Genomic DNA, 22,341 nt, shown 5'->3' with positions numbered 1-22,341 from the left:
CTTGGTGTGAAGGGCCTTTCCCCTCAAGGAACTTTAATATTCCGGGATCTCTAAAAACAACCGCTGTTCCTGAATCTCCCTGTTGCTGAGACCAAATCTTTATCTGCACTCTCTCCTGTATATAAAACAATGCCCAAGACATTTCGTGTGTTTCCTCTTAATAAAGATAATAGGACTACGCCTACTCACCATCGGCGAATTGAACCCCGGTCTCCCGCGTGACAGGCGGGGATACTAAGCACTATACTAACGAGGAACTACTGGACTTTGGCACAGAGTAGAAAAACCTGCGGTTAACTTCACTCAGTAACAAATGAAAATGCTGAAGTGGCAAAATGTGTGACTGGAGGGGGCTTCCAACAGTTGTTTCCGAGACTTCTGATTGAACTCGCAGTTGTTCAATTGCTGTCAGGAACTTATGATGCTTAATAACCCACAAATTGATAGACTTGTTGAATGAAAGAAATTAAATTGTCCTCCGATCAGCACATTCATATCGTGAAGCATTCCTCTTCTGTGTAGTGTCTCGGTTTATCAATGGGAAAATCTGACCGCCAGTGAGATCCGCGGATGTAATACTCACACCAAACTTCCAGGGAAGTTGCCAATATGGGGAATTGTCAGTGAATACGCGGCACACGCCTATGCTCAATAATGCGCACGACTGAGGAAAAAATGTATATTCTGTACCTGCAGTGAAAGTCTAGGAGAGTTCGGAGACAATGAAAATATCATCAATTCAGGTTATCTGTTTTGTGGCAAATCCTGGCAAAATAACACTCCTTCTGACCCCATTTTGGGACTTTTAATAATGATAGGGATTTATTTTTCCTCTTGAAACATTTCCCGACCAGGAACCCAATGAGGGGAAAAAAATACCCAAATGTTAAAATGAAAACTGAATATATTTATGTTCACCATGCAGTGAAGCAGCTGTTTATTATTCGGTTCAGCTGTCTCTCCCGTCACTGGCTCTCCATCCTGTCGATGATGCTGTCTCATGAACTCCGGGAAGGTAACACATTCGCTTATTAAAATCACAAGACAAAGGCTTTCTGAGTGAAACATTTGGACCCAGACCGAGTGTTTAGTTCACAACCCAGCAGATCCTGGGAATCACATGCAATGCATTCAATTGCTTTTTAAATGCCTGGTTACTGGTTGATATATGCACTCATCCTTGACTGTCTCAATGACCTTCAAGGATAAAGGCTTCCTCCCGTCTGCTGTAGAAGCTGCGCCCCTGCAGCTTGAGTTGTGCAGGACATCACTAGTGAAGAGTGCATGTACCAGGCGGCTTATAACCAGGTTTCTCTTTTCTACATTTTTCAGAGTCTCCAATTTTTCCGGTGCTAGAAAACACATTTGACGATGTTGCAGTTCCACCTTCTCGTGCCCAGGGTTCTGAAAGTTAGGGAATTAATTTGAGACCCTGATAGTCCTATGGCTGCAAATGTGTGTTGCTGCTAAAACATGATGGAATGTGAAAACTAGACAATGTGATTTCATTTCCTGAGTGAATTGTACTTGCCTCAAATCTCCTTTCCCACTCCCATTCCTCAATCCTGCCTCCAGCAGGTATCCTTTGTGTGAAAATGGATTCTTGAGGGCCCTGTAACTTTGTAATTTCGGCATTCATGTGTGGTTAATTGGCAGTTACCCCCTGAGGTCTGCATAATTCTGGGAATAACTGCTGGTCTGTTTGTAAAATATTTTTTAAAATGTTTCAATGATGGACATTGAACCATCATAAAGAGCGATTCAAAGCGTGATCGCTGAGATTTCTCATTTAAATTCCCAACCCGGAGACAAGAATAACTCAAAGCTTCGAGGCTTAACTAGACAGGCCACCATATGCCTTACAGAGTGGTAGAGCAAAGACTTTCTTCATTCTCTCCGATGTAACATCCCTGACAAGGCCGGCATCCTCATCCCTTGAGAATGGTTAAGAGACAACCACATTTCTGCAGGTCAGACTGGGTAAGGACAGCAGGTTTCCATCCCTAAAGGACATTTATAAACCTAATGTTTTATAACAACAACCGATGATAGTCTAATGTGGGTCAGCATTATTTAAATTAGTTTTATATCCCAGAATTTCTCAACTGATTTGAAATTCGATCAGTTGCTGTAGTTGGATTTGAACCTGCGTCCCCTGAGTATTAACCTCCCTGGATTACTAATCCAGTCACATGTCCAGAGAAAAAGGCCAGTCAATTAATGTAGGCCCCAGTCTCTCTGATCCACTGCTTGTGAGCATATTCTGGGGAAAGTCGAGGGTGAGAACATGATGTGGACTCTCAGTTTGACCTAAGTTCACATAATGGAGGGAGGGTTCCACAAACACTCACCCACTTTTCATCTTCAGACCTGCTGTCAATTGCCACTGTCCTTCCCCTCCAAGGGACCAAAAATGTCCCGCATGAGCTTTCCAGGATTGACAGCTTCAATGGAAAGAGGAAACTCGCAGATTACTTTATCTTGCTCCCCAGACAAATCCAAGGGCTATAAATTCAGAAGCCGTGGAGGGGGTGGGGGAACGGGGGCGGGGTTTGGGGGGGCGTGGGGTGGGGGTGGGGTGTGGTTGTGGGGATGATCCACGTGAATTTCACTACATTCAATGGCAGAATCTCTATTGACACAGATCTGTTTTCAGGCGCCTCAAACAATTCATCATAATGTGCAGGGTCCCGGCAATCACACACTGGAGAGGAAGCTGCTGATTTGTGGAGTGCAGCATGGGACAGAGAATTCTTACCCAGCTTGTCACACAGAGGACATGTTCGTACCTTGGCCCAGCTGTTCAATTGAGCCCGAGGTCTATCGTTCTCTACACACAGGATAACATTCTCCTGTCTCACGGCTTGCATTTCAGCCTGTCACACACAGTAGCTGAACTCTAGTAGGTAGGGAGGTGGATAAAGTGATGTTGGATCTGCGATGCTGGACTGCGCATGTGCATTACCCACCCATGTGAGTTCAGCTGATACCAAGTGAAGTCCAGCAGAATGTGGCTGTGAATACAGCTGGTGAGGGGCTATGTGTCTCATTGGCCTGATGTGGCTGTTTTCATTCTAACCGGGGGCTAAACGTTGAGTCTCAGCCTCCTGCTGCCTTTCCTCCTTCCCTCTGGCTGCCTCACTCGGCTCCTTTCCGCTGTCACTGTACAGAGTGTCCGTTTTCACTAATGCTGAGCACCGCTCGGTTCCAGAGGTGGAGGTTCACACGGTCCTGGTGGTAGGTGGTTCCTCCTCCTCCTCATCCTCCAGCTTGGCCATTATCCCTGCAAACAGCAGTCGGCTAATCTCCAACCCAGGCCCGGGTGAATGACACTGTTTTCCCTTTTTCTGTGGAGGGCCACTCCCATTGCCATAGTGACCAGCGGCAGGAGGCTGCACACTGACCTTGGTCTTCACTTTTTCACCTTCTGTGCGCTCGCTCCTGCAGCCCGGTCAGCAGCAGCGCCCAGCTGCAGATCAACAGTGTGCTGGGCGGCCTTCAGCTCCTTCTTTAACTCTGCAAAAGGAATATCTGAATGTCTCCGAAATCAGTCAATTCGCAATGAATAGGATTGAATAAAAGGGTTCTTTGTTTATTGCAGCTATTAGTATCTGCCTCTGTAAATCCACCAGCGGCAAAGCGCCCAGGAAGCAGCTGCCACCAAGGCAGCCCGGAAATGTCCCTCCACTGGCGAAGTGAAGAAATCTCATCGCTACAGGCCGGGTACAGTCGCGCTCCGAGAAATCCACCGATACCAGAATTCTACCAAATTGCTTATCCATAAACTGTCCTTCCAGCGCCTGGTGAGGGAAATTGCCCAGGGCTTCGAAACTGACCTGAGGTTTCAGAGTGCAGCAATTGGAGCATTTCAGGAAGCCAGAGAGGCCTACTTGGTTGGCCTGTTTGAGGACACCAACCTGTGTGCCATCCATGCCAAAAGAGTTACCGTAATGCCCAAAGACACCCAGATTGGACGACGGAACCGGGGGCAGCGTGCTTAAACTCTTTGCTTCATCACATTTCCTCCAGACTATTTTGAAGTCACATTTAAACATTTTCTAAAACATTATTGGACCTTAGGTTTGGCTTCTTGTGGGGGCTGGGCCTTTATTTTGAATTTTTGTTAGTTTTGAGTGTTGATCGTGACTTAATGAGGAAATAGCGAAAGATTTTGTAAACATTCCTTCGAACTCTTGGCTCAGGTTGCAAAATAAACATTAGTATCTTTACAAAAAATGAAATGGTCGAGTTTGACCTATACATGTATGTCTAATCGGAGGTATTGAATAAATGATTGTGCAGATTGATTTTTTAAGCAGTTTTCTGGCTAGTTTTACACTCTACGTTGTTCGCCATGACCCCAGGCCTATTCACTAACCTCGCTTTTCCCTGTCACTGCGGCCTTCTCGATGTTACAGTCGGAGAAAATAAAGAACAAATCTTACCGCTTAATCTCAAAATTTTCCCCAAGACCTTCCCTCGCCCCTTCTATTTGACAGTGCGCGCCCCCACCTTCCTCTCGATCCTTCTTGACGCTCACGGCAGACAGCGGCTCGATCCTGGTCAGCAGCTCCGCGATCCAGAAAACCAGACATAACTTTCGGGTCGCTGCGGCTGGATCTGCCGGGGACGCCGAGTGCTCGGCAGCAATAAGGTCACTGATGTCCAGATGGCTGAAAGAGATGGTAATAATAGTGGGAAAAGCCTGATAGGAACCTGCTGAGGGAGTGAGAATGGTCAATGGTCAGAATGGCAGCAATGGTCAGAAAAGACTGAAAATTAGTGACGGGAAGCAAAAAGATCTGGGAACAGTTTATGACAAGGATTAGTGACTATACCAATCTAGAGATTTGTTTGATCTCTATTGGAATGCAGATGTTTCTAGACCATTTTCATTTGGGTGTAATTATTAAACCTCAAGTGGACATTTTGTCCACTCTAAACTAAGTTGAAGAAAACATCTCCCAATGCGGGGATGGCACTGAGAAAGGGTGGAAACTGAAACAATGTTTGAATGAAGCACGGGCGGCAGATGAAGAGAGTTCCGTGGTTGAGATAAACATGTAGCGAGGATCATCTCCCGAATGTGCTGGAGGTTTTGCAGGTCCCCTTGTGGTGAGGACTGACCTGCGGTCATATTTTATTTTCTCTCCATCCCGAAAGCAGGGAGTCCAATTTCTAGCCCAGGGTGCACCATGCGGGCTGACTCAGCAAAGGGCCGAGTTCTACATTACTAGCGGCCTCATCATGTGGAGGATGTTTCAAACTGCAGCAGGAATGTGCCCCGTCTCCCTAAAGATCACATTCGGAGGATGAAGCAGAGAATTCTCCCAATGTCACAGCCCTTACACACGGAAAGATTAGGTTAACGGGCCATTTATTTTAAAGAATATCCGAAAAAAATCAGGATAGTTGTTTCAAGCCAGTTCTTCCCCCCTCTCACCCGCCTCCCCCACTAAAAACAACTCCATGCCGGTCATGCTTCCCTCCTCCCACCCTCTATCACCATGCCGTCCTGGATCCCCCTCCCCCGTCTCCATCCTGTCCTGGAACGCCCTCCCCTGTCTCCATGCTGGCCTGTCTCCCCCTCCCCCGTCTCCATGCTGGCCTGACCCCCCCTCCCCCGTCTCCATGCTGGGCTGACCCCCCCTCCCCCGTCTCCATGCTGGCCTGACTCCCCCTCCCCCGTCTCCATGCCGTCCTGGATCCCCCTCCCCCGTCTCCATGCTGGCTTGATTCCCCCTCCCCCGTCTCCATCCTGGCCTGACTCCCCCTCCCTCGTCTCCGTGCTGGCCTGTCTCCCCCTCCCCCGTCTCCATGCTGGCCTGACTCCCCCTCCCCCGTCTCCATGCTGGCCTGACTCCCCCTCCCCCGTCTCCATGCTGGCCTGATTCCCCCCTCCCCTTCCCCAATATCACAATAATTGTTTACATTCGCCACTCCTCCCTCTCTCGGGATCCACCTGGTTCCGGCCTCGCCCTTCACCCGCGCCCAATTTCAAACGTTGCGGCCTCTCCCCGCTCGGGCCCAAGGCTCCAACCTCTCGCATTCTCGGTCCTGCTCACTCCTGATCCACATGGAGCTTCTTCACTTCCCGATCACAAGTAGAAAAGGGGCACCGGCCAGCACAGGATGTGGAAATGCCCCTGGGAACAGCAGATACTGGGGCAGTGGCCTCTGGAACACACAAAGGATTTTTAATGTGCCCACTTCTGTATGTCTGTGAGGTGCAGAGGCCATTCCTCTAATACTGACCGTCCCAGACACAGGCTGCATTCCCACTTCCTGTCCCGGAGCAAGAGGGGATTATTGATGATTGGAAAATTAACAATGTGCGGGGTTGCGGGGAGAAGGCAGGGAATTACAGCTGGTGAAATGTTCATGTTTTAAAATCCTGTATAAATTGTGGTTCGTTCTGCTGTCGCTTTCAAAAATTACCGGCGGGAATCACAACCCCTTCACAACATTCTAAAAGTGACAAATGAGACTTGAACATGCGGCAAGGCTGTAAAGTAAGTACGACACAACTGTAGGTCGGAAAGTAAGTTGTGAAGAGGGCGTAAGCATCTAGATATGTTACGTGATTGGACAAAGACATGGCGAATGGAGTAGAAAGTAGTAAAACGTCAGGTTGTCCATTTTGACAGGACGGACAAAAAAGAGGCACATAATCCAACCGGTGAGAGATTGCAGAGCTCTGAGATGCAAAGGAGTTTGGGTGTCCTAGTGCATGAATCATTTGGTTTCTGTGTGCTGCTAAACTCTCCAATACCATTGAAAATAGGACAGTCCAGAGTCTCATGCTAGATCCTTCCTGTCTCAGACCAGAATGGTTGCTTTTGCAAACGTCTCATTCGCTGAAAAAGCCTCAGTCTCGACTTAAACCTCTTTTATTGCTGCTGCGCTCGCACTCTCTCACCCATTCGCTGACATGTTCTCTACTTTCCTACTGAAATCATAAAATCAACTAAATCTTTCCGTTTAATTCTCACTTCAGAGGTGAGTAAGTATTAACTATTGCACAGTCCCAGCAAACTCGCTAGCCCCCTCACTCCACCTATGTTTCTGCAGGATTTCTTTGTGAAGATGGGATCGTAAACAGCAAATGCCCTGTGGGGAATGATCCCAAATTGAGCTTCCTAAAAGGACAAGTCCGATTTTTCATTGTTTTCTGACCGTTTCCACATCTCCAGTTTTTATGTTTAGATGCTGATCAAAGTGAATTGCAGAAAATGTTGATTTCAATTACTGATTTGCAGCGGAAGACCACGCATGAGGTATTTAGTCCCAAACCGAACGCTGCTTGTTCGTGAGTCGGAGACGGATAGATACAGAATCAATTCCACACTCACAGCTAGTAACAGAGATTGATATTTACAGAATCAATCCCACACCCACAGCTAGTAACAGAGATTGATATTTACAGAATCAATCCCACACCCACCGATGGTACCAAAGACTGATGTTCATCGAATCAATTCCACACTCGCAGATAGTGCCAGGGGCTGAAATTGATCGAATCAATCCCACAATTACAGACAGTATCAGAGACTGATATTTACAGAATCAATCCCGCACTCGCAGATAGTGCCAGGGGCTGAAATTGATCGAATCAATCCCACAATTACAGACAGTATCAGAGACTGATATTTACAGAATCAATCCCATACTCGCAGATAGTGCCAGGGGCTGAAATTGATCGAATCAATCCCACAATTACAGACAGTATCAGAGACTGATATTTACAGAATCAATCCCATACTCGCAGATAGTGCCAGGGGCTGAAGTTGATCGAATCAATCTCACAATTACAGACAGTATCAGAGACTGATATTTACAGAATCAATTCCACAATCGCAGACGGTACCAGAGACTTATTTATAGAATCCATCCGCACTTACTGGTATAGGAAAGCATTGCAGGGTTACGGGGAGTGGCATTGGGTGAATTGTTCATTTAGAGGGCCAGCACAGATTAGACTGCCCGAATAGCCTCTTTCAGTGATGTAGCCATTCTATGATTCTAATGGAAAATACTGGGAGAACTGAGTAGCTCCGGCAGTTTCAAAGCTTCGATAACGGGTCTATTCGTTAAATCTTCAATCAAGGTGAAATGTGAAACCCCATATCCTGTCTCCACAGATGCTGCAGGACCTGCTGAGTTTTTCCAGCACCTTCTTTTATTATTTCAGATTCCCAGCGTGAGCAGTCTGTCACTTTATGAACAATAAAACAATCCCTGCGCAGCAATCGATATTCAAATAAGAAATTGGAAACAGCAGAGTGAAAATATTCAGAGAATCGCTGAATTTTACAAATCCGACTAATTCTATCCCGGCTCCACACTGCAGCTCAGGGACAACCTTCATTATCATCAAGAAGGAATACATCTGAGTTACATTTTGAATGGAAGATAAGTGGAGGTGGGAAATAATTATATTTCTATTAAACCCGCCCGTGTGTTCGGAGCAAAATCTCACCGAAACGGATCAAATTCAGCTTCAAGCTTGGGGTTTCTGATTTGGAGGTTTAAAAACCAAGAAACTGCGATGGCCGGGAATCGAAACCAGGTCAACTGCTTGGAAGGCAACTATGCTCACCACTATACCACCATCACTAAATGCCAGCATAAGTACATAGCAATAAGTCAAAAAACTCTTAACAAGAGGGGTATAATTACAAATGAAGCAAAAATGATGCTGAGCCACAGAAGGAGATATTAGATCAGATGACAAAAGCTTGGTCAAAGCATAAGTTTTTAAATAACATCTTAAAGATCAGAAGGAGCTGGAGAAGTGGAGTAGTTTAGGGAGGGAATGCAGAATTTTAGACCAGATCAGCATCAAGCACGGTTGTCAATGTGTAGAGAATAAAATCTCATCCCTAGTTGCCCTTGGGAAAGTGCTGCTGAGCTTCCTTGTCCATTCCACGTGGTGTAGGTACACCCACAGTGCCGTTAGCTGTGGGGGGAGGGGTATTTCTAGGGTATTGATCCAGAGGTAGTGAAGGAACGGCGATATATTTCCAGGTCAGAATGGTGTGAGGGTTGGAGGGGAACTCCCAAGTAGCGGCGTTCCTGTGCATCTGCTGCCCTTCTTCTAGATGGCAGTGTTCGTGGGTTTGGAATTTGCTGTCCAAGGAGCCTTGGTGAGTTCCTACAGTGCATCAGCTGGATGAAGAACACTGCTGCTACTGTACTCTAGTGTTGGAGGAATGTTGGGTGGATGGGGTGCCAGTCAAGCGGGTTATCTTGTCCTGGATGGTGTCAAGCTTCTGGAGGGTTGTTGCTGCACTCATCCAGGCCAGTGCAGAGTATTGAAACACACTCTTGACTTGTGCCATATAGATGGAGGACAGTCTTTGGGGAGTCATCAGGTGAGTTACTCGCCGCAGGGTTCCTCGCCTCTAACCTGTCTTGCTGCCACTGCATTTGTATGGCTAGTCCAGTTCAGTTTCTGGTCAATGGTATCCCAGGATTTTGATCATGAGAGAATCAGTAATGACAATGCCATTGGACTCAAGGAGCAATGACTAGATCCTCTCTTGTTGGAGATGGTCATTGCCTGGCGCTTGTGCGGCACGAATGTTACTTGCTACTTGTCAACCCAAGCCTGGATATTGTCCTTGTCTTGATGCATTTGGACATGGACTGCTTCAGTGTGTGAGGATTTTCGAATGGTGCTGAACATTGTACCATCATCAGTGAACATCCGCACTTCTGGCCTTATGATGGAGGGAAAGTCATTGATGAAGCAGCTGAAGGTGTTTAGGCCGAGGTGTCTGCCCTGAGGATTTCCTGCAGTGATGTCCTGTAACTTAGATGATTGACCTCCAACATCAACTTACCTTTGTGATGGTTATGACTCCAACCAGCGGAGCGTTTTCTCCCTGCTTCCCATTAACTCCTGTTGTGCTCGGGATCCTTGACGTTGCACTCGGACAAAAGCTGTCTTGATGTCGAGGTCAGCCACTCTCATCTCACCTGTGAAGGGGAAAGTACTGAAGACAGACATAATGAAGAAGGAAAAATAAACTCTGTAAATCAAGGCAATAGGAAAACTTGAATCCCTGAAAAGAAAAGAAAAAGTGTGCAGGGATCAGGGAAAAGGCGGGGAAATGATAGTAGAATAATTTCTCCTGCAAAGAGCCAGCACAGACATGATGGGCCAAACAGCCCATTCTATGATTACACGAATCTAGGATGAGGAAACATGAACTCCAAAAGTAAACTACTGAACTCCGGAATCCCACTGGTGAATCAGCACTGCTTCCACTCCAAGTTCGATATAACCCTGGTGTTTCCTCTGTGTGGTGTCTGTAAGAACATGAGAAATAGGAGCAGGTTTATCATGTGTCTCCCAGCTTCTCAAACATTCCAGAACTTACTGGCTGAATATCTGCCTTAATTTCCCTTCCTGAAAATTCTCAATTCTCGCTGCCACCAAGCCCCATAGCAGATGAAGAATTCCCAATAAGTTTACACCAAATAGTGGAATATGGTTCAAAACATCGCAGCCTGGTGTCGTTTATAACTTTGTGCTGTGGTTTGGTGCGTGATATCTTGCATCAGTAATGCAGGCAATGCTGAGTTCTAATTTCAATGGCGCTTTTGCTTTTTTTTCAAATTAACCAGGCAAAGAGCTGAGCATTTTTAAGTCAGAGGGAAGCATTTAGAATGACATGTGAATATAAAGAAGAACGATAGGATCGAAATTCCCTTTAAAGCGAGCGCGCACAGTTGTGCTGAAGCATCTCTTCCTCTTCAGATCATTCTAATGAACTAACGGGTTTGTCTGGTTAATCGAATGATAAACGTTTCTGGGTTAGAGCAGAAGTTACAGAGGACATTCGATTTTCTTTTGCTCTTTGATCTTGATCCGGCGCACACACCTTCACAAACAGGGATATTACGGATTAATCCACGAATGTCTCAAGGGGTTTGAGAAGTAATTCTGGCAAAAAACCAAGGCTTTAAAGGCATCTCCATCAACTACAATTTATTTCAATAAAGTTTGTTCCCCTGTTTCATGCCAACTGGAAACTGTCCTTGACATGAATCTGAGTGAAACAGAGGGTGGCCTTGTGGTATCCGTCAAAGTGTCGAAGAAGCGGATTGGGCCACTATGGAACCATTTCAACAGTGACTGGAATAGGACCCCGGGGTAGGATTGCTGCCATTCCCGGAATACATTGACAGTTTTTTTATTGTTGCTTCATGGATGTGAAAACCGCTGGTAAGGCCATCATTTATTTGTGGAGCTTCCTTGTCCAGTCAGTGTTTAATTGTCCACCACTATTCACAACTGGATGTGGAAGGCCTGCACAACTTAGGTCTGATCCGAAGTTTATGGGGTCACTTCGAAAGTGATTGTCTGAGAGGGCAGGAGGCAATGGTTTTCACGGCACTAAAACTCAAAGAGTGTTGTAATGGGAATAAGATAAACAAGATATATAGAAGGCTCTGGTTCAGCCTCAGCTGGTGCATCCCGCCCGGTTCTGGGCGCTTCCCTTTTGGAAGAATGTGAAAATGTGAAGGATGTTGGAAGGAAGGCAGAAAATGTTCACGAGAATGTTTCCTAGGATGAGGAGCTTCAGTTGTGAAGATAGATTGGAGAAGTTAGGACTGATTCCCTTGGGAGAAAGGAAGGTTGAGAAGAGATTTGCTAGAGGGATTGAAGATCGCGAAAGGTCTGGAAAGGTTGGATGGGAAGCAAGTGTTCTCATCCGTGAAATGATCAACTTCGAGCTAGCGCAGCTTTAAAGTAGTTGTTTGAAATAAAGCAAAAGAGACACGACGAAAAAAACATATTTTTCTCGCAGAAAGTGGTTAAGTTCTGGAATGCACCGCCTGACGCCTGACTATGTGGTGAAGGTAGGTTCGAGGGAAGCATAAAGAAGGGAGTGAGATTGTTATCTCGAAAGGAAGACCGTCCATACGGGGAGAAGGCGGGGAATGGCACTAAGTGAATTGCTCATTCAGACACGATGGATCGAATGACCTTCTCCTGCGTTGTAACATTTCCGAGTTTTTGTGTCTGTGGGAGTATAATAAGGAAAGAAAAGGTGTGTCCAGGTGAGGTGGGAGTGGCAGCATAGCAACGGCCCAAATGTAACATGGAGAATAAAGAAAGAAACGTCACAAACCAAACCGGCAATAAGAAAAATAATACACTCTCGAAACAACATTGAGGCAGATATTAGAATCTAATTTGTTGAACTCAATGTTGAGAGCAGAAGGCTGCAGACTACCCAGTTGGAAGTTGATCTGTTGTCCCTCGAAGTTTGTTGCTCTTGAGGCCATTTAGTCCCTAGAACATGTTCAATGATGTTGTGGCTGATTGGTGACTATCACCATATGCTCGCCTTTGCCCCATAGCCCTTAATATCCTCTAACAAAGATCTTACATTCTTAGATTTAAAATACAACCATCGATCAAGCATTAATTTCCTTGTACTGTAGAGAGTTCTGAAGTTCTGGGAATCTTTGTGCATAGAATTGTTTCCTAATTTCCATGCTGGAATCCCTGCCTTGAATATTTTCACTGTGGGCCTTATTCCGGGATTCCCAGGAAACTGAAATAGGTCTTCGATTGATTTTATGTTTACCTCAGCATTCCAAAATTTTGGATCAAATCAGTGCAATAATCACGGGGGCGGATTCGTTACAGGGATAGCCAGAGTGTTCAACATAGGGACTGAGCTGTGTTTTAGTGTCCGGAATTGAGGGGCGTTCGGACGAAGCTCAAGAGGCAAACAGAGTTGCGGAGCAAGAAAGCTGAAAGATTGGCGAAGAAGAAAGTGAGAGGAATATGAATGGCGTTCAAGATTTTTTCCAAAATGCCTTCAGATTGAAAAGGAAACTAGCACAGACACTGGAAAACCGAAATTAACAGAAAATTGTGGAAATATTCAGCAGTTCATAAAACATCTGTGGAGACAAAATGCGAACTGTTCAGATCGATGATTTTTTTTTCAAAATGGAAGAAAGATGTAAATGTGACAGGGGTTAAACCAGTGGAGTGCGGGAGGAGGTGGGATGTACAAAAGACAATGACAATGAGGGTGGAAAGCAGGGAGAGAGTTTCCATGGTTACCAACAAATTGCAGTGGCTGTAGGAAAGCAATAAAAAAAGAGGTGTCCATCTGAGTTTGTGAATTGCCGCTAAGCAACGGTCCGAATGTAACATGAAGGAGTAAAGAAAGAAACGTGACCGAACAATATTGAGGCAGATGTCCTGATCTAAAATTGTTGAACTCAGTGTTGAGTCCAGAATGCTCTATCATACCCAGTTGGAAGGTCAGGGGCTGTTCCTCGACCTTTACTCTTGTTCAGACCCTTTATTCGCTGGAGCATGTTCTGTTTTTCTGTTTGTTTGATAACTATCTCCATATTTTCGCATTTCCCTCATATTTCTTAATAACCTCTTTTAAGAAAGCTCTTTTAATCTCAGATTTCAAATAAACAACGGGTGAAACATTTATTGCCGAGTAGAGAAATTCCAGCTTCCTTTGTGTGTAGAATTATTTTCTAATTCCCGCTGGGAAATCTCTGGCTTTAATTCTTTGACTGTGACCCTGGGTCAGCGGCAATAGTTTATGGACTGATCCTACCCGTTCACAGTTATAAAATAAATGTACTGCATCCCTCCTGCCATCATGAGGAAATACTTCAGTAAAGGGACAGTCAGTGGATTAAATGTAGGGGCTGAGCTGCGGTTTAGTGACAGAAATTGAAGAGGTTTAGGAGGGAGTTCAAGGGGCAAAGTTACAGTAAAAGAAAACGAAAGATTGGCGAGGAGGAAGACAGAGGAATATGAATGGCATTCACCATCTTTCAGATTTTCACAGAATCACAGAATCATAGTGCAGAAGAGGCCCTTCGGCCCATCGAGTCTGCACCGACACGTGAGAAGCGCCTGTCCTACCTACCTAACCACATTTACCAGCACTTGGCCCATAGCCTTTTACCAAGGTAACCAAAGTAAAGAAACCTTGGGTTAGCTTCTCGCATTCACAAATGAAACTGAAGATGTGGTTCAATGTGGTACTGTCGGGGTGCCGCCTTCCTTCAGTTACCTCAGAGGCGAGGATGAAAGGATACCTTCTCTCAGTGAATTCACTTTGTTTCAATTCCAATCTGGATTTTTAATGCTTCATAACCCAAAAATTGGCATAATTGTTGACTAGTAGAAATTGAGTTGCCCCATGGTCAGGACAATTATATCGTGAAGAATTCCTCGTGAGACTAGTGGCTCCATTTCTCAATGAGAAAATGTGACGATAGTGAAATCTGCGCATTTAATACTCACACTAAACTTCCGGGAAAGCTGCCAGTGTCGGCGATCGCCAGGCTTCCGAGTTATTTCTCTATTTCAATTTATTTATTTATTTCAGGATTATTATTGTCTAAGCTTCCCCGCCATTGGCGTGAAACAGGCTGGCCGGCAATGGGCAGTTTAACATTTCTGCCATTTTTTTTGAATTTGGATGTGACATTTTCAATCCTCCACTTCTCTGGAACCAATGGGTGACTCTCTCTCTCACCAAATATCGATCGTTACCTGCCCTTCTCTCTCACACATTTTCACAATTGCACTTTGCGGTTTTATATATAATTGATTGTTTTTACAATTATTCTCCTTTGAGTGCGTCGGACTTATGAGAACACTATATACAATATAAATACGATGAATAACTGTATTATAGTTATGTAAATGAATGTTGCTTACAGTATTCCAGATGCGATTCATTTTGAGCTCGATATCTGTGTCAGGAGGGTACAGAACACATTTGTATGGCGGGCTGTCGGCGAGCTCCAGTCCAATGTTTGTGGCAGAAACTGTTTGTAGGGACTTCAGTCTGGCTCGAATTGTTTAGATGACAATTTACTTTTGATTTATTAGATTACTAATCCAGTTGCATTACAAGAGAGAGATGCCATCCAATTGGCATAAGCCCTGGTTTGTCTGACCCACTGCTTGTGAGCATGTTCACGGGAAAGTCAGGGATGAGGGCATGATGTGACCGCTCAGTGTGACCTAAGTTCACGTAACGGAGAGAGAGTTCCACAAGTACTCAGCCCCTTTTCACCTTCAGGCCTGCTGTCGGACCCAGCATTATCCTTCAAGGGAGCTACAATGTGCCGCATGACCTGCAGCTTTCCAGGATTCACAGCTTCAATGGAAAGAGTAAAGTCACAGATTACACTCTATGTCTACCCAGAGGAATCGAAGGGCTATAAATTCAGCATTATGGGGTGGGGATGGTTAAAGTGGGGGCAGGAGGGATACTCATTAATTGCATGACATCCAATTGCAAATCTCTACCTGGGATAGGAGTGGTCAGTTCCAAGTTCACAGAACACCGTTTTCAGGTCCCTCAAACGATACACCATACTGTGCAGCAATCACACACTGTAGTGCTGTGTCCTTATCCAACTGCTCCATTGAGACCGCCGCCTCTCGTTCTCTGTACGCAAGTTACCATTCTCCTGCCTCAGGGCTTCCATTTCACCCAGAGTCTCTCGTAGGGCCAAGTGTGCTTGTCCATCTGCCACACCTCGGAGTCTGACCCCTGGTATGTATGGAGGTGGGTAAAGTGGTGTTGGATCTGTGATGCTGGGCGGTCCTTGTCCATTTCGCACCCATGTACGTTCAGTTGTTAACAAGTGACGCTCAGTCTTTTGTGGCTGTGAAAGCAGCTGGTGAGCGGCCCTGTGTCTCATTGGCCTGATGTGGCTGTTTTCACTCTGACTGGGGGTAAACGTTGAGCCTCAGCCTCATGCTGCCTTGCCCCCTTCCCTCTGGCTGGCTCACTAGGCTCCTTTCCACTGGCACTGTGTGCAGTGCCTGTTATCATCAATGCTGATCATTGCTCGGTTCCTCTGGTGGGGGTTGACACGGTTCTGGCTGTAGGTGGTTCCTCCTCCTAATCATCTTCCAGCTTGGCCATTATCCCTGCAAACAGCAGTCGGCTAGTCTCCAACCTAGGGCCGGGTGAATGACACTGTTTTCCCTTTCCCTGTGGAGGGCCACTCCCATTGCCATGGAGTCCAGCGGCAGGAGGCTGCACACTGCCCTTGGACTTCGGATTCTTCACCTACTCTGCGCTCGCTCCTCTAGCCCGGTCAGCAGCAGCGCCCAGCTGGAGGTCAACAGCTCCTTCCTTAACTCTACAAAATTAATATTGGAATGTCTCAGAAATCAGTCACCTCACAATCAATATGATTGACTAAAAGATTCTTTGTATCACGCTTATCACAGATATTAATATCTGAATCTGTAACAGTGCAATGGTCACTGCCTTGGGCTGCGCTGTGCAGACAAAACATAAATCATGTGTCTGAGTTCATTACGAAATGATCAACTTTGAGCTGTAGACACTCGGCTAAACGGAAGTATTGAAGAAACAATTGTGCAGACTGAATTTTAAACAATTTTCTGGTCAGTTTTACATTCTAACTTGTTTGGCATGTTCCCAGGCCTATTCATTTGTTTAGTTTCCCCCTGTCAAATGGGCTGAAGTTCACCTTCTATGTGTTACAACAGAAGAAAATAAAAATCCTACCACCTACTTTCAAAGTTTTCCCGATGAACTTCCCTTTTCCCTTCCATTAGTCCGGGCCCGTCCAACCTTCCTCTCGATCCTTCTGCTCGCTCACGGCAGACAGCGGCTCAATCCTGGTCAGCAGCTCCGCGATCCAGAAAACCAGACAGAACTTTCGGGTCGCTGCGGCTGGATGTGCCGGGGGCGCCGAGTGTTCGGCAGCAATAAGGTCACTGATGTCCGTACAAGAGGTCCTGATATGGCCGAAGCGGGTGATAATAAAAGCGGAGAAGTGTGGTAAGAACCAGCTGATGGAGTGAGAATTGTCAATGACAGGAAGGACTGAAAATTAGTGGCGGGAAACAAAAACACCTGAGAACACTTCATGACAAGAATTGGGGTGACTTTGGCGTTTTTTGTGAACTCTTTTGGAACGCAAATGTTTCTAGGCCATTTCTAGCTGGATGTAATTATTAGACTTCAAGCGGGTGAACACAGTCTGTCTACTCTTGACTGGGAAAGTCTGTCCACTGTAAACTTTGTTGAAGAAAACATCTCTCTCTGTCCGGGGATAGTACTGAGAAATGTTACAAACTTTTATAATGTTTGAACAAAGTTCGAGCAGCATTTGAAGAGGCCCCTACAGTTGAGACAAAAACATGTAGCGAGGAACATCTCCCGAATGTGCTGCAGGTTTTTCAGGCCCCTTTGTGGTGAGGACTGGCCTGTGGCCATTATTTTTTTCGCTCTGCATCCCGAAAGCAGGGAGTCCAAGTTCTAGCCCAGGATGCATCATGCAGGCTGACTCTGCACAGGGCCGAGTGCTGCATTACCATCGGCCTCATCGTGTGCAGGAGGTTCCAAACTGCAGTAGCCATGTGCCCCGTCTCCCTAAAGATCACATTCCAAGTTAAAAGCAGATAATTATCTTACCTTGAAGTATCAGGTTAACGGACCATTTATTTCTAAGAAAATCCGAATAAACCACGATGTTTGCCTCAAGCCTGTTTTCCCCCCCGTCTCACCTCTGACCCCTGCCCCCACAACCCCCTCCCCCTCGCCGCCGGACCCTCTAAACCAACTCCATGCTGGCCTTGCCTCCATTCTCCCACCCCCTATATTCGTGCAGGCCTGGCTCCCCCCTCCCCATTTCCATGCTGACATGCCCACCCCTTCCCCAGAAGCTCCACTATAGGCTCCAGTCTCCCGCATTCTCGGCCCCACTCACTCCCGATCCACATGGAGCTGCTGCACTTACCGATCATAAGCAGAAATGTGGCCCACACCAGCACAGGAAGTGGAAATGCCCCTGGGAGCAGCAGGTACTGAGGGAGTGGCCTCTGGAGCACACAATGGATTTTTAATGTGACCACTTCTGTATGTCTGTGAGGAGCAGAGGCCATTCCTCTAATACTGACCATCCCAGACACAGGCTGCATTCCCACTTCCTCTCCCAGAGCAGGAGGGGTTAGATGATGGTTGGGAAACCATCAATGCGCAGGGATGCGGGTAGAAGGCAGAAGAATGGACCTTGTTGAAATGTTTATGTTTTAAAATCCTTTATTGATGGTGATTCACTCTGCTATCGCTTTCAAACTTTACCGGGCAGGAATAACTCCCCATTCACAACAATCCCTGAACAGAAACATTTCTAAAAGCGACAAATGAGACTTGAACAACCGTCAAAGTAGATAGGGAGGTAACGATCACACAAATGGATGTAAGAAAGTTAGTTGTGAAGGGGATGGAAGGATGTAGATAGGTTACATGATTGGACAAAGAGATGGCAAATGGGGTGTTAAGCAGGAAAATGTGAGTTTGACCATTTTGGCAGGACAAACAAAAAAGGGGCACATATTATAAACGATGAGAGATTGCAGAGCTCGGAGTTACAGAGGGATCAGGGTGTCCTACTGCATGAAAGATTTTGTTCCTTTCTGCTGTTAAACTGTCCAAAGCCATTGAAATTCGGACAGTCCAGAATGACAGAATGGTTGCTCTTGAAAAAGGCCTCATTCGCTGAAAAAGCCTTAGTTTGGTTTTAAAACTCTTTCACTTCTGCACTGGTCACACTGTCTCATCCATTCGCTGACACGTTCTTTTCTTTTCGACTGAAATCTCAAAATCAACTCAATCTTCCCGTTTAATTCTCACTTCAGAGCAGAGTCATCCTATGACAGGGAAAACATTTTGTTTCACACAAGAGGGGGACAGAAATCAGGTGCTGAGAGCGGACACAGAAACACAGGGGGACATTATTTTAACCCGCCAGCCCCTTTCACACACTCTCTCTGACGCAATGTTCACATCTGCACATTCACAGGACAAACTGCGCCCAGATTGTCAGTTCCTGGGATAGGCTTCCCACTCCACTCGGCCTCTGCTGTGGACTCTCCGGGGTTATTTGTAGTTTCGCAGCTCTGCTCACAGTGTCTGTTCCCCAGATTCAGGGGCTGAAACGCATCACAGCTCTGGCTGGATTAAGACAGGTATAATTTTACATTATTAGATTATTCACAGCCAGCAATATGTTTAATTAATATAAAAATACAAATGTTGTGCTCTGGCCCTTCAGTAAGCGAATCTCACATTGTTTTATAGGGCAAGGGAGAAAAGGGAAAAAGGGCGGAGTGAAAGACAAAGTCAGGGTGAGTTCAGGCAGTGAGACACAGACAGTCAGGCAAAGTATCGGCTGCAGAATACATTGTTCAATCCAGTTTTACGAACATACAATTGGAAAGGTAGAAGACGCTGTCTCATTTCTCACTGATATTTTACCGGAGAAAAATACATTATTAATCACACACTCAGGGTCAGTGCCAGAGAGTGATCCAAAGCCTCATATTTAACCTCCTTTTCCCTGTTGTAATCTCTGCAATCTTGCAGGTCAGGGTTGCTGGGTATTGCTATCAGTAACGGAGTGTTTCACTTCGATTAAATGAATCTGTCAGATATTAACTATTGCGTGGTCCCAGCAAATCACTACCTCCCTCATTCCTCCCATGTTTCTGCAGGATTGCTTAGTGAAGATGGGCTTGTGAACAACAAATCCCCTGCAGGGAATGATGCCAAATTGGGGTTTGTAAAGTGTCAAGCCCCCACTTTTCAATGTTCTGTGATCTTTTCCCAATCCCAATCCCTTTGCTCAGATAATGATCTAAGTGAATTGCAGAAAATGTTGATTTTAGTTGCTGATTTACAGCAGACATCTGCGCATGAGGTATTTAGTGCCACCCGAACGCTGATTGTTCGTGAGTCAGAGATTGACAGATACAGAATCAATCCCACACTCACAGGTAGTGATTGAGACTGATATTTACACAACTAATCTCACAATCACAGATAGTACCAGAGACTGACATTGATAGAATGAATCCCACAATCGCAGGTAGCACAAGAGACTGATATGGACAGAATCAATTCCACACTCACAGATAGTGCCAGAGACTGATATTTACAGAATCAATTCCACACTCCCAGATAGTGCCAGAGACTGATATTTACAGAATCAATCCGCACTCAGATGAATAGTGAAACATTGCAGGATTACAGGGAGCAGCATTCGGTGAATTGCACCTTCAGAGGGCCAGCACAGATTGGACAGCCCGAATAGCCTCGTTCTGTGTTCTAGCTATTCCATGATTCAAATGGAAAATACTGGAAGAACTTAGTCGCTCTGGCAATTTCGACGCTTCGATTGCAGGTCTATTCGTTAAAACTTCAATCGACCTGAAGTGTGAATCCTCCCTTCTTCTCTCCGCAGATGCTGTCGGAGCACAAATGAGTGTTTCAGCAAATACTGTCATTATTTCAGATTCCCAAATTGAGCAGTGTCTCGCCTTTTGAACAATAAAACAATCCCTGTGCAGGAATCCATATTCAAATAATAAATGGGAAGCAACAGGGGGGAAAATTCAGATAATTGGCGAATTTTACTAAATCGGAGTAATTCTCTCCCTGCTCAAAAATACAGTTCAGGAAAAGCCTTCATTATCAGCAACAAGGAATTCACCTGAGTTACATTTTAAATGGATGAGAAGTGGAGGTTGGAAATATTTTTTATAAAAATTAAACCAGCTCGTATTTTTGGAACAGAGTTTCACCGAAACAGATCAAATTCAGCTGCGAACTTCAGATCTGAGGGGTTTAGAAACTAACAGACTGCGGTGGCCGAGAGTCGAACCCGGGTCAATTACTTAGAAGGGAGCTATGCTCACCACTATATCACCATCACTGGCTGCCAAGGGGGAAATGGACCGGAAAGCTCCAAGCCTCTTAACAAGGGCGTTATCATTAAGAAAAAGAAAGCAAAGTTAATGTTGCGCCACAGAAGGAGATATCACATGGATCAGAACAATTGGATCCTCCCCCTCCCATTCCAGGTTCCTCTCCAGCCTTAAAACGGGCATTTTGCGGGCAGCAGGACTTTCAGCTCTTAGCTCATGCTGCAAAGATTGTTATCTATACGCCTGACTATGCTGTCCTCTTCTACAGCTCATTTCAATTCTTTACTTTGCCTGCTTGAATGAGACCCTTTAGGACTGCGTTCATCCACGGTGTAGTCACTGCTCTCTTTTATGTAAGCTGCAAGCAATTAATTCCTGTTGGACAAGTGCAAGGACTGAGGCTCGTCCATTGCTACTTGCTGGGTCCAGTTACTTGCCTCACTGGTAGTCACACCCTCCTGTCTTTGACCGCACACCTATTCTGAAGTAGATACGGTTATCATCCTTAATGTTGTAATCCTGTCACATGAAGCGCCTGCTCTAGTTATAAGTGAGAGGTTCTGTTATTAGTTGGGGAAATGGTGGTGCATTATTATTAAGCATATAAAAGAATTGGTTTCCACCCATGTGGATGGAAGGAAAATTAAGTTTGTGCCTGTGTTCTCTGGGTTTTGTGACTAAACCAATGTTAAGAAAGACTGGCTCCATATTCCTCCTTTACTCAGGGAATGAGTATCAAATTGTACCATGGTTCCAGAGAATGAACGTCGAGCTGTAGTGGCTGTAAGCTGAATAAGCATTCTTTGTATCTATTTCTGACAGAAGTATTGCTCGAGGAAATCTCTGGTGAAAAATGGTGAAGCCAGAAGCAAATTTTCAACCACTGATTGCAACTGTTTTTTGGGTAATTTGAACCGTAGAAGCAGCGGAAAATGAGGTGGAAATGTGGACTCGAGTTACCTCGTTTTCCAAGAGGAAGAAGGGCACCGCTTTGAATTCGGCAGCACCAGGAAACAATAAGATTAGGAGTCAATTATTTTTGGAGCTGGGTTGGACACTGAGGAGGGACTAACTCTTCTATGGCAATTGGTGCATAGGTTTTATATTGAAGGTGATTTGTTGGAAATCTACGCAGCGTGGTCAACGTTTGAATAATTTGCGATGACAGACCATCAGTCCATGGAAGAGTATATTCTGGAGTTAAATATGAGAGATTGACAAAGTTTGCCCGAGATGTTTCGAGTCTGTGTTTCTATTTAAGTTACGAGATTGTACCCAAATTTGACATATTTCTAGCACTGACTGAACTATTTAAAAAGAACGAGCAGATTCAATGGATACTGGAGTTTAAGAAGACATTTGAGAATTTGAAAACTGTCTTAACTTCGAGACTAGTTTTGGCAGAACTCAATTATAACAAGAAATTTAATTTGGCTATTGAGGCAAGTGATTTAGGCTTTGGGGTTTGATTGTTACAAGAAGATGACACTGAAATTGAAAAATCGATAGGAAATTTTTCACGGAAGTTGAATGTGCAACAGAGAAGATATTCAAAGTGATAAAAACAAAAG

General features: G+C 45.3%; 1 protein-coding gene and 1 pseudogene across 1 annotated transcript in view; one reads left to right on the top strand and one right to left on the bottom strand.

Moving 5' to 3' along the window:
* Window positions 1-891: 891 nt before the first annotated feature.
* Window positions 892-4,001, top strand: LOC144673029 (histone H3.3A-like; annotated as a pseudogene).
* Window positions 4,002-4,441: 440 nt separating this feature from the next.
* LOC144673028 (uncharacterized) overlaps window positions 4,442-22,341 on the bottom strand; it is a 135,664-nt gene continuing 117,764 nt past the window's right edge. Inside the window, 4 exon segments of the mRNA XM_078535025.1 lie at window positions 4,442-4,673; window positions 9,870-9,981; window positions 16,102-16,170; window positions 16,632-16,886. Of these exon segments, the coding sequence (XP_078391151.1) occupies window positions 4,442-4,673; window positions 9,870-9,981; window positions 16,102-16,170; window positions 16,632-16,886 (668 nt within the window).

Source organism: Cetorhinus maximus, unplaced genomic scaffold (assembly GCF_964194155.1).
Source record: "Cetorhinus maximus unplaced genomic scaffold, sCetMax3.hap1.1 HAP1_SCAFFOLD_204, whole genome shotgun sequence".
Taxonomy (NCBI): domain Eukaryota; kingdom Metazoa; phylum Chordata; class Chondrichthyes; order Lamniformes; family Cetorhinidae; genus Cetorhinus; species Cetorhinus maximus.
Note: the sequence above shows the minus strand (reverse complement) of the source record. Positions and strands in the feature narration are given on the sequence as shown.